This window comes from Melospiza melodia, chromosome 4 (genome assembly GCF_035770615.1).
Source record: "Melospiza melodia melodia isolate bMelMel2 chromosome 4, bMelMel2.pri, whole genome shotgun sequence".
Lineage (NCBI taxonomy): Eukaryota > Metazoa > Chordata > Aves > Passeriformes > Passerellidae > Melospiza > Melospiza melodia.
This window is the reverse complement of record NC_086197.1, coordinates 68,875,538-68,888,772: the sequence shown is the minus strand read 5'-3', so window position 1 is coordinate 68,888,772 and position 13,235 is coordinate 68,875,538. Positions and strand designations below refer to the sequence as shown.

General features: G+C 39.0%; 1 protein-coding gene across 1 annotated transcript in view; it reads right to left on the bottom strand.

The window, feature by feature from the left end:
• The window catches only part of PTPRR (protein tyrosine phosphatase receptor type R), a 140,810-nt gene that overhangs the window by 115,222 nt on the left and 12,353 nt on the right, over positions 1-13,235 (bottom strand). Inside the window, exon 2 of the mRNA XM_063155055.1 lies at positions 11,214-11,518. Coding sequence (XP_063011125.1) covers positions 11,214-11,518 — 305 coding nt within the window. The remainder of the gene's footprint in view (positions 1-11,213; positions 11,519-13,235) is intronic.

Below are 13,235 nucleotides of genomic sequence, written 5' to 3'. Positions count from 1 at the left end.
TTTAGATTAATATATTGATCAGCATTCTAGAGATTTCTTGCTATTTCATTATTTTTGTGGTCTTTTACAGATGCAGTTTATCATTCCCTCTTTGCCCAACTCCAGTCATTTGTTCCCAACCACAAATGTATACAGCACGTCAGAGGGCTGTTCCTACAGCTATTAAGCACCCTCCCTTCTCCCACCACAGCCTCCCTTTAACAGGGATGCTACCAGGGTCAGTCCAGATGCCCTTAAAATTAAGTATATGTCAGAGTAGCCAAGGGAGAAAGGGGAGAGGTCTTTAATTAATGTAGCTACAGTTTAAACAGAAAGGAGGGGGGGGGAGGGGAGTATTTTTAATTTTCAAGTTAATTTCTATTGCATGAACACACTTTTATTGTAGCTAATTAGGCAGAGCCACAGCATCCTGTAACCCCATTTCAGAGAAAGTCTGTGACAAAGGTTTTGGGGACAATGTCTGCTTATTTTTCATCTTCAGCCTAAAACAAGGAATATAATTTCTACACTGCTGCAACTTTACTTTGCCTAAAGAATAGAAAGGCTCTAAGAGTGCAGTACTTCAGGTCATTCTTCCACTCATCCAAAACATTTATGTTTTAAAGGACTGACAGCTCAGAAAACGGCACCACTCTAAGACCACATGTTACAGTACCTGAAAGTAAACTGTTAAAACATGAAATTGAAATATCACATACATTTGTAAAGCGTAGCCTCCAGAGCTGTGTTCTTAATTAGACAACATACCATGTGTTGCACAAAGAAAGCATATCAGCAACAATTTGGCTAAACAAAGCAGAAAGATGTAAGCACTGCCAGAACACCACAGGACCATACAAGAAGTGATCCTTACTTCCCTGAGTGTGTTTTCAAAAAGAAAACAAGATTACTGGTACAATTAGTACCAGCAAAAAGATAACCTTTATTCACACACAGAATGACTAGGCTGGAAGAGAACTTCAAGATCATTGAGCCCAACCCAGCCCTAACACCTCAACTGGATCACGGCACTGTGTGCCACATCCAGTCTTTTTTTAAACACATCCAGGGATGGTGACTCCCCCATCTCCTCAGGCAGACAGTTCACTCTTTCTGTAAAAAACTATTTCCTAATATCCAACCTATATTTTCCTTAGCGCAGCCTAAGCCTGTGTCCTCTGGCTCTGTCAGTTGCTGCCTGGAGAAAGAGACCAACCCTCCTGACTACAGCCACCTTTCAGGAAGCTGCACTGAGTCTCCTTTTCTCCAGGCTAAACACCCCCAGCTCCCTCAGTTGTTTCTCACAGGGCTTGTGCTCCAAGCCCCTCACCAGCCGTGTTGCCCTCCTCTGGACGTGCTCAAGGTACTTTTGAAAGTACCAACAGAAAAATGGGGGAAAAAATGAAATTCAATTAAATCTGTGACATTGTATAAATTTAGTTTAGTATATTTTAAATGAAGAAAATTCATTTACATTGTCATTGATTTCTGTGCATTGTTTATTAACAATGACTATTCCCAAGGAGAACATGTGATCCCATCCAAATTTGTACAAAGCAGACGTTCCACTATTATTCTCCAACAGATAAAAAATGTTCAAAGGTAAATCTGTTACAATTCATGCTTAAATAAGCATTGACATAACATATGCAGTCAACCACCTTTCTACACTATGAAACACTATTATTTCAGCAGTTCTCATATATAGCCCGACATTCTTCATGATGCATCTATCCTATACTCAATTTAAAGCACTGTAACCACTAAAAGTATTGTCACCAGTTCATTGTGGTGCAGAGACAAGTAAGAATTAGCTCCATTACAAATCGTCAGTCATGGCTGACCTTCAAAGGGAGGACAGTGAACACCACTTTAATGCTTTCAGCAACAAGACAAAAGACAGAAGAATTTGTACCTCTCTGCTTACTTCCCTTTCCATGTACCAGTTTGATATTGAGGTGACTGAAAAAACATCCTTCACCTGAGAGCTATGCTATCACATTTAAACCCCAGTATCATCTGAGCCTGTGCATTTAATTTCAGAATCCAGTATTTATTCTTTACAAAAGAGATGCCAAAGTGCAGAAATGCTAGAACTAGGAAGCATTTTAAAAAGTAAATTCAGATGACCATCTTCTGCTCCAAAATATTGTTTGGTATTGTTTGGCTTATTCAAAAATTTAAAACTGTGTTTTAAAATATCACATATTAATGTCATGATGATAGAAAAATAATGTGTTTTTAAATTATTTTTCAAAAGCAGTTTTTAGAAGGCTTAATATTTAATGGGTTACACATAGGAGCACATTATGAACCATCTATTAAGAAACTTTATAGAAGCTGTCACTTTTCCTAACAACAAAGGCAGAAGTGAAGAACCAGAAGGATTATTCCAGAGGCTGAACTGCCAGATCCAACAAAACTTTGACTGATAAGGAAACACATGCTGTCTTGCTGTCTTTTATCTGAGTGCCCTTTATCTGCCTTTTAAATGTTTCTGTAAGGGGCTTGAGTTTTCACAAAAATAGTTTTCTGAGGGTGCTAAAAGAATTTTTAAATGCTTCTGGATTCTTTATTCCTGAACATTATCAACACGATGCATTGATTTATTGTGGGTAGTAGTCACCAATTTTCTATTGCGGGTCTCATGATCCCAATAGGGCCATCTATTTATGGCCAGCTTATTTATGATTTTGAACATAAAAATGTGTGAATCTAGTGACGGCACCTGTAACTCTGCTTGCCAGGACACTTCCCCTTTCCTTAGTCCAATTTAGGCAGTAGTACAAGGTTTCCACTCACTTGTAAGAGGAAAAGAGAACATTGATAGAGGTAGAGCAACCTCCTGAACGTCTGAAGTCCAAGCGAGTCTAGGTAATGAAGTCAGTGCAATTCCAGCCACTGAGGAGTCCTCTGAACTCAAATGCCAAAACAACCAAAGTGCAGTTTGGACACTGTCATAAAAAAGACAAAGACTTTCCACTATTCTCTAAATCTCTGTGTCTTCTTCTGGAATCCAGTACAGCATGGCACAGAAACAGTATAGAAGCCTTCTTCAATCAGAGGAATAAATGGGGCCATGTAAGAAACAAGGCTGGGGGGTCTTGGGGGGCTTTGTTTGGGGGCGGGGAGGGTTGCCTCTTTTGGAGAACAAATCAAAACACAAACAAGATATTTGTACTGGATCAGCTCAAGAACAGTATTTCCCTGAATTTTCAGTTACTTGAAACAATGTGATTTGGGCAAACAAATAATTTCATCTGACAGTATGAGAAAAGTGGTGCTCTCTACCCCTTAGCTCAGCAACTAGATCATGTGAAATGAGAAACAGCTCAAATTCAGTTTTCTCCCCTACCTCCTTTAAAACAAGGCTTTAAGGCAGCTCTCCTACACCTGGGTAAAGAGCCTAAGTAACACTGAAGATCTTTGCTTTGGCTGCAGCTGTATCTGAATTTAATTTCATAGAAATGCTTTAAAAAAAAATCTAAAATTATCAATTAATAAAGATTTTTTCCTAGAGGACAAAATTCACATATTTGAAGAATGGGATAACATAAGCAGATTCTATTCTGCTACACACCAGAATTTAATTTATAGCTGGGATTGGCCAGTAACATGAACACACACTCGAAAGAAATATGGAATAGCTGACACTTCCTTTAGAGAAACTGCCCAAGGCTAACTGTCAATGGCAGTTTAGGCTTTAGTTTAAAAACATATAACATGCCTGCTCCTGAAATCCCCTTTTGATTTAAACAGTGCAGCTTTTGAAAAAAAAATTAAATTACTTCAAGAAACATCTTCCCTTCACTAAAAATGCAGGAAAAGGAAAGCTGTGACTGAAGAGGATATGGGCAATTTGTGAAAGATATGAACAGCTTTTGTGCAACATCCCACTTAATGTTACAAAAGCACCCCCAAAGTTGCCTTCAGTAAGATAATCAATCAAAGCACTAGGTTGCTGAATATCCTACTAACATTCTTTTAACATTTTGCAAATCAGATGAAAAAAAGTGCCTTAAGGAGGTTTTAGAGCATGTTACAACCAACCTAATGCAATCATTCCTGTTTTCCACAAAGACTGACAGCAAACACAATACCATGCTAATGGTTCAGTATGCAATTATCCCTACTGAAGTGCACAGAGGGAAGCAGAAAGCAAATGAGGCCAACTAATGCAGACTCTCTAGATTTCTTTGTGCAAACAAAATCCAGAATGACAGGGCTGCAGGCTACTAGGTCTATTTGCAGGGCTTGCTGCAGATATGTTATGTCGAGTATAATAACTTAAGGAGTAATGGCGAGCATCAATCTCTCACAAGAAGGTGGACTTGAGTCTAGAAGCAAAATACTGTGAAAACCTGATATTTGGGGTCACAATGTAAAAAGACACAACAGTGATTAGAACAATCACACTAAGTGTATTGGCTGATACTGCCCACTCTTGAAACGTGTGACCAACATTTAGAGCTTGTTAACAATTCAGCGCTGTAATTATAATAAGATCTTAAAATTTCACTAACAGCATGGCACTCATCCTCTGCTATTCCAAGTATTGCACAAATACATGATCTGGAAATGGATATGGATACAGCTGATACTTCACTAGGTTCTAAGATCTTACACCTCAGAAAGCTCCTTTGAGAAGTTACTGCAGAGACATGATTTTCTATTTATGCCTCCTTGGCCTGGGCTAGTGCCAACCCCTTTCTTAGGCCAGCCATAACAGATGTTCAGTGACAAAACATGACATTTGACTTTTCGTTATATTTCATAGATAGTTAGCTTGACTGTTTGCCCCAGCACTGATTGACCTGTCATTTATGGACTACTTGTTCTCCTCACTCATATTTTTTGCCTTATTTTCAATCCATTGTTTTAGCTTAATGTACTTTCAAAAGTATTTTGACCATCTCTTCACAATGTCTACAGAGGGATTGAGCTTAGGGTACTCTTATTAACCAGGAGGAGTAGGATGCAGAGAGCCCTCTGAGTTGCAGCACCAAACTGTGCATGATCTGTCCACACACACAGGAAAATGGGGTTTTTTGAGTCAGAATTTGACAGACTAAAGGCTGAGACCCCAGGGTCAGGCATAGTATTCAAAAAAGCAGCTCCTTAGTCACTTCTATTATTGCAATATAGCATAATCACATCTAGAAATGCATAGAACTACATATACATATGTTTACATCTATGCCAGTCAAAATCAGGGCATTACTGTACAGGATTGATGGGATGATAAACCTACCATTTTGAATAACTTTCAAAATGACCGTAGTATAACATATCATGCAACACATGATGCAAAGCATCAAATCATTTGGTTCAGAAATTGTGCCTCTTCTTTTTTAAGAACACCCCTAATCCTCTTCCATTCTCTAGGTCCCAAAGAAAATGACTTTTATTTTGTGCTATCCTAAAAGTAATCCTAAATTTCTGTCAAATGGATCATGCTTAGCTATCGACACTCCTCACAGACTCCTATGCATATTTATCAGACTGAGACTGTAACATCTCAAGATACCTTTACTGATTGTTCAGCATGGCCTTACTGGGCCACTTAACTGGGGGTGGATGCTGAGCCAGCAGATGCTGACACGAGGGATGGAAGAGTTCCTAACAAAGAGAACTGAAGAAAGGAAGAGACTTCCTCTTATGTCAAGGCATGGTACTCAGGAAAGAAAATAAAAAAGAGATTCTGAAAAAGCAGTCAGTAAAGTGGACAGCTGGGGAAAAAGCGAAAAAAGCTATAAGTGAAAAAACATTATCAGACCATCTTATTGTCTTGCAAGGGATTCTCAGAAGGTCACTTAGCTTCCGGCATGCAGAAAGATCACAGACAACTTTGCGCTGTGACTCGGAGGGCTCTCTCTCTCCTACTCCTCTCATTCAGTAAGACTCAGCGACTTAGCCTTGAAAAAGAAGGCATCTTGTATTACCAAACTGCCAGTGAGAAGAAACATCCATTTTTCATTTAAAGAAAAGTAAAAAATAAATTCCACAAAATTATGGAAATTCCATAGTGCTCTTTGTTCATGAAAGGAAATCTACATTAAATGTCTTCACAAAAGAGGCCACACTAGGGAAGACATTTTTTGGACTGAAAATAATTGTAAACATTGGATGCCCCCACCTTTTTATCAGGTTCTTTTAATAGAGTTCTTCTTATGGCCCCCCCAAACAAAACCAGTCAGTGGAGAGAACTGCAATGCTCAGCAGAAAGGGAATATAGTAGTGTGGCTCCCCTTGTCTCACTGGTATTTTCAAGGAAGGAGCAAGTGGATGCCTTGTGGGCTCCTAGAGGAACTTAGAGACGACATTTCACATGGAAGCCATGACTTCATAAAGAGCACAAAGTATTAGAAAAAGAGACATTTCCAGCAGAAAAGAGGTGTGGGAAGATGAAATAAAATTTCGTAACAAATAATATAGACAAATTCTGGGCTTTGACACTGGAAACTAAACCTGACACATCAGGATATGGGGAATTAATGCAGAAATAAACTTATACATCTAAGGCCATGTCATCAAGTGAGCAAAAGATGCATCTTTTCTGAGTATGTAGTATGAACAAAGTTATATAAGAGAAATACAGCAGTACTTGAGGGATGAATGTGACGTAAGTGTAAAAGCAGTTCTGCTGTGGTTTCACAGCCACATGGTTTTCAGATACCCAAACCACCCAGAAGAAGCCCGCCTACTTCAACTGTGACCAGATTTGGAAAGGATTTCCACATTATTTCAACAAAAAATGTGTTGTTTAAGCTGGGATCAACTCCAGATTAAGATGTCACTAAATGTCTGTGTGTGTGTATGAGTATATACAAATAGGTAGTCAGTGTGCAGCTCTGCCTAAGCACCCATTATCATCAATAGGAATCTTGTCACTACAGCCATGTGGAATTAGGGAACTCACCCTGAAGCAGATATCTAGGCTGTGTTATACTAGGAGATTAAATGCATCTGATACTGTTCTGTGGCTGAGAGAAAACTGATGTGGAAATGGTTCATGTCAGTACTAATCTCCAGATCAGTATATGATCACATCTAGTCTGCCTACTGGATATGGTCTCCAACCTATATTAACTCCCTAGTAATCCAGAAAGTGTTTAGAAACATGCTAGATATCTTAATAGATACCAGCCCAAATATCTGGTTTCCACATGAATATCTATTACAGATACATATGTTGCTGTGCTTTATTCATCCACTGAATCCTCTCTCAAAGTAGTAGCACCTGAAGTTCTTAATTGCGCTCTTCAGCATGCTTGAAAGTAAATAGTTCAAATATTGAGACAAAATAAATGTGATGATATGGGAAAGCTATAGCTCTGAGGAATACAACCCTACACAAAATGCTGTGGAAAAGGCAAAGAAAAGCTCTGTATGGCTGTCTGTGAATCATATGTGCCATTGACATTAACTGAAAGAAACTAATTAAATCAATTCAGTTCAGTAACACTCATGCAAATCAAACAAAAGAGATGAGCTGAATTTTAGCTACAGTACAGCACTGTGGAATTTCTAAGCAAGAGAAAAAGAAACAGATTTCATGTTTATATAAGAAGGTGTATAGTAAGAGTGAAGTGTGAAAGGGAAAATTTTGATATATTGAGCAAGTGTATTACCTTTACATTTCTGAAACACTTCACAGGATGCAAGTGATAAAAGCATCTGAGTACTTTGGTCCAATCTTGGACCTATACACTTGTGTGCCTGAGAGGCTTTGGACAGACCAAACTACATCAGGTTACAAGGGATGATGCTTTAGAATATCCACGAGGTAATAATTTAGACCTAGTCTGAGCTGAAACCTTTACTACTGCTTTTCTCTCAAGTTTTTATATGTCTGTATTTTGGCTTTTTTTTAATAAGTATGTTAGACAGTATTTTCTATCATAAGTGATTATCCACATTCTGTTCCCACTTTCCATGTACTGTCTTGACCTTTGTGGTTCTTATATTCAGAATTGCAAAGACTTGGAATAAACATAAATAAACATTTTGAGAACTTGTTCACTGCACTAATAATTCTCTAATACCTTCAATGAGTATATGGTTTCTGAAATACAGATAAAATAATTCTGAAATAAAAGCTTTCAAATAGAAAATTCAAGTATTACAAAAAATTATGTAACTCTGTATGTTATCCAAGCAATTTTCAGATGACTTAGTCTCACATCATCTAGAGAGACAGTTAAACAGAACATATGGGTAAGCACTAAGGCATTTATAGAACAGTCAAAATGCCTCTAAGAGCTCTGAATTGTCCTTACTTCCTTCAATAAACAAGGTGAACTGAACACCAACACACACACACACACACACACACAAACAAAGGAACTTAATATCAAGTAATGTGATTGCCTTTCATTATATAAAATTCCCTCCCAGAAAATAAATACGTCCTCTTCCTCACTTAGGCAAACAAGAACTACACTGTCCCCAGTTTCAGTAAAATTACTTAACATGTTCTTTATTGTTAGAGTCACAAAACATCGCTTTTTGACAAAACACCTGCAGAATTCTTGGCTTCATAGCACTCTGGTGGGCATTGGCAACATTTTCCTTGTCAGATGGTTTAGTCCTTAGCAAAAAATGCAATCTTGTAATAGTTCTGCACTAGGCATCCATTCACCCTGCCTTTCCACTTTAATCATGAAGAAAATGGACCTTAAGTCACTGAAATTAGCTTGAATTCAGTTTCCTCTCCTCTGCAGAGCTAACAGAGCATAGATTTATTAAATAAAAAAAAAAAAGTTGCTGGCTTTCATACTAAATCACAATGTGCACCAATCATATAACTGGATTACAGGAAGCACCAACAGTAGCAACTGCTCTTTCAAGTTGAGCAACCAGCAACATTGCTAAAGGCTGGAACAAAAAGGGTCAGCCAGGGCAAAACAACAAACACTCACACTTGCCCTACATATTAAAAACCAGAAAGCAGCAACAGGCAGTAAGTGCTAATTCAAAACAAAGAGGGAACGATCCACATGCAATTCAAAACAAACCAGCTTCCCTTGGTAATTACATTAACACTACAATCTACTTCAGGTGACACTCAAGAGGGAGAAACAGAATGTTGAAATACAGAAGCCTGGAAAGAGCAGGGCTGTGCTTGGATGATGGCAACCACTCTGCTGTGGGACAGCTGCCCTTTTAAAGAAGGCATCTTCAAAATTCTGATGGTGGGATTAGTCCAATGCACTGCCTGACTCACAGCACTTTGGCCTCAAACATATGCTTCCCCAAAGGCTTTTTCTGAAAGGATGACATTAGAAATAAACCAAAACCACTGTCCTTCAGCACACCCAGAGACAGCTGAAGAACCCAAGCAATAAACAGCTTTCATGTCATGATTAGCTCATGCTGTTATACCTCCCCTTAAAGCACATATGGTTCTCAGCCAGAACAGAAGGCTTCAGAGCAGCAGTTCCATCCTAGAAATGCAGTAGCAAAGCCTCAGACCAAAGCCACTTAATGAGAACTTAATACAGATTTAATGGACCTTTTTTAATGTGAATTTATCTGCCAATTGAAAATCTGCCTCATTTAGTTTTTAATGCAGGCACAGAGCCAGTCAGCTAAAATCAGGGTAGCCGTAGAATATTTTGCAGGATTCTTCCATTACTACTTGAGGACCATGGGACTCCAAAACTGTGCAAAACCTTAGTAAAACAACAATTCATAGGTAACAATGTCATCTAATGAAAAAAAAGAAGGGCCATGCCTATTCTGAGTTCCTTGCACTAATAGAAAGGAACTTCTACACCTTGAGTAGAAGTGAAATAATGCTTGCACTGGAAAGAAGGGAGCAGGTGCCTTCACTACAGAATCAGCCCTGCTGGCTTAGGCTAGCTTTGAGGATAGATACATCCAGTTGCTTGGCATCTCCTTCCCTTGATCGATACCATTCAGTATTGGGACTCTGTTTGCAGTAGGCCTGTCCACAGCAAAGCAAGACTGACAGTCCCTTATTTTGCTCTGATATGGATACTTCCACACAGCTAGTACACTAACAGTGCTAGCCATATAAACTCAGATGAGGAAGTCTTCTTTGTATGGGATGCAGCAAGTCCAGAGCACAGCTTTTTGAACCTAGTTCCCTGACAGTACTTTTTATCTGCTAAAACTAATAATGGGCAAATAAAACTACTACCATCTTTTTCTTTCACCCTGATTATTCTTTTCATTGTCACTACTCTATTGCACTTGGAGCATTCATGAGGGCAGATCTCTAGAGTACCATACAGAGAACTCGTATGGGATTCTGAAACACTTGCTGTGCTAACATGCTCTTGTGTTCTGTGCTCTTTTTTCCTTGTTTGTAAAGTCCATTTTCTTTTAATCTCTCATCTTCCTCTGAAACAAGCAATTTACAGATTTCACTTTAATCTTTTCTAGTTCCCTCTAATGAGTGCACAAGTGGCTCTTCTTCCCTCCAGGAATCAAGAAGAGCTGCCCACGCATGGGGGTGAGGAAAGCAGTGTCTGTGCAGAACACATACAGACTGTACCGTGCACCCCACCAAGGACAGCTCTCCTGACAGCAGGCTGCTCCACTGGCCTGAAGGGTGAGGATGCAGCAGGGCAGCACCAGAATATGGTTAAACTGACAGGCCCTTCCCTGCAGGAGGGAGCACTGCCATCATCATCCTCAGAATGGGAAAGGTCACACACAGAGTTAACTGACACTGGAGGGTCCCCAATCCTTGTGTCCCAGAAGAAGTGCATACACCAACAAAGTTCTTACTCTTTGCAAGAAACAGAATTTTTTTTTTTTGAGGAACAGAAGTGAATGAAACCTTTATGTCACCCTTTTAAAACCTCACTGCCTCTGTAGAATAGTTCTCTGAAGTACATTTTCTTGTGACCTATGCAGAATAAGTTTAAAGCCTATCCAGAAAAAACCATGCAAACATCAGTCAAGACAAGAGGATCAACAGCATTTGAGGAAAGGTAAGATCTTTACCTACAGAGAGGCCATTTTCTGCACTGGTCCACCAGATTGTTTGTTAATCAGAGTGTGATTATATAAATGTAAATTCCACCAAAGTGAAGAAATTTAAGATAAGAGGTCATTATTTGGATTTAGATGATCAGTCAGGCTACCCAAAGTTGCAATCTGTCTTTATTTAAATACAGGCATATTTATTCTAAAAAATAAAAATTTATTCTAAAAAATTTATTCCAAAAAAACCCCTCCAAAACCCATAAAAAGTCACTTACCACAATAATCACATTCGTTGTAGGAATGGGAAGATTCTCCACTTCCAAATCTTGACCAGTCATTGCTAAGAGATTGAGGGATGGGTCATAAACAGACCTGGGGAAGGCTGATTTAACAATTATTGCAGGGTGCAACTTGCTTATTTTGGTGTGGGAAGAAGAACGGAAATTTTGTTTGGAATCCTTATAGCTGTCTGTATCCAAACTTTTCTCCACACTCTCCACATGGTGATAAATAAACACAGGTTTTCCACTCTTTCGCTGATGAATTGCCAAAAAGTGATCACTGTCTCCAGAAAAGCAGCCTGTGGAAAGAGAAGAGTAAGTTTAGAATGTCTCTCTCGGCTATTCTGTACATGGCACTGGAAATTCAATGAGACCTTTGCGTTCTGAGAAATACAGAAAAATATTTTTAGAATACAAGAATTCACTTAACATCTTACAATGTGTTTTCTATAGCAATAGATTAACAAGACTACAGTCTATTAAGTATGTGAAGTGTACAACATTCTTAAGCTCATTCCCACAGGGCTTTAAAAACAGTTTTTATATTTCCAGCCATGGGTACAGTTAAAAAAATTATATACAAAAGCAGAACACATGCTGAGCCAAGTTCAACTTCTGTATTGATATTAACTTCAATCACAAAACTTATGGAGTCAACTTACTGATACATTTTGTCACCTAGTAATACCAAAGATGAGAATAGCAGTGATCATGTTAAAAACGGGCACTTAGAAGAAGAGCTAAAAAATCTGATCAAAAAATCAGATTTAAAATTCAGATGAGTCCATAATCCCAATTCTACATTATTTACTCAGCTGCTTATATCAGGAGATCTTTTAGCTCCTTATGCCAACTCTTGTTATGACCCAGACTTCACTCAAGGATTGCCTGGCCAGCCATTGGAACATCTGGCTGTCTGCAGAGGAAAACACTGGTGTGTGGCCATACCTTGCATACCTTGGAGCTGGGCACAAAGAACTCTCTTTGTCCCTTAGATTAGGGAACTGGAGACAGGGGACTTGAGCATTGCTAACGAGGAGTTAGAGAGAGTTGGGCCTTTTCAGCCTTGAGACGAGATGGCTGAGAGGAGACCTCATCAATGTCTGTCAGCATCTGAAGGCAGGGTGTCAAGAGGAGGTTTCCAGGCTCCTCTCAGTGGTGCCAGCCATGGGACAAGAGGCAACAAGCAGAAACTGAAGGACAGGAAGTTCCACCTGAATATGGGGAAGAACTTCACTGTGTGAGTGACTGAGCACTGGAAGAGATTGCCCAGAGAGATTGTGGAGTCTCCCTCACTGGAGATGCTCAAGAACAGTCGGGATGAAATCCTGTGCAGAGTGCTCTCAGATGACCCTGCTTGAGCAGGGAGGTTGGACCATATGATTCCACTGGCCCCTTCCAACCTTACCCATTCTGTGATTCTGTAATTACATGGGTTTAACTAATTATGTGTTAGTAAAAAAAAAGATATCTTTTGAAGGACAAAATACTTCCTGATGATGCCTTTATAAGAGGAACTAAGGCTAAATTTTTATTTGGTTTTCTGTTTTGTTTTCCTTTTTTTTTTTCATGGATGAAAAATAGTGAATCTTCAGTGCCTTTATGCTGAACAGAAAAGCTACAGTTGGGCTCCCAGTCTGGAAGGCAGTCTATGTGATCAGAAAAACAGGCAAGGCTCAGCTGCCTCACAGATAAAAAGTAACTGAAGCTGCATTAGTCACCTCCAGAAAAAAACTCCAAGAAACCCAGTGTGGTAGAAAAGGGACTTTGTGTTCTGAGAGAAGTGCACCCAGAGAGCTCACTCTGATCAGCCTGGAATTTCCTCTTCAGATGCTGCTGGACTTAATGGCAATGTTAAATTTGAGAGCTGATTTTTAGTTAAAAAAATATAAAATCAATCTTATTTTAATTCTCATAATGAGCTATGAAGACCAGCTTAGCACCAACAACATTTCAATTCAGGGTGAACAAGAAATCAATTTGTTCTATTCAAACTGAATTTTTCCTCTGAATTTT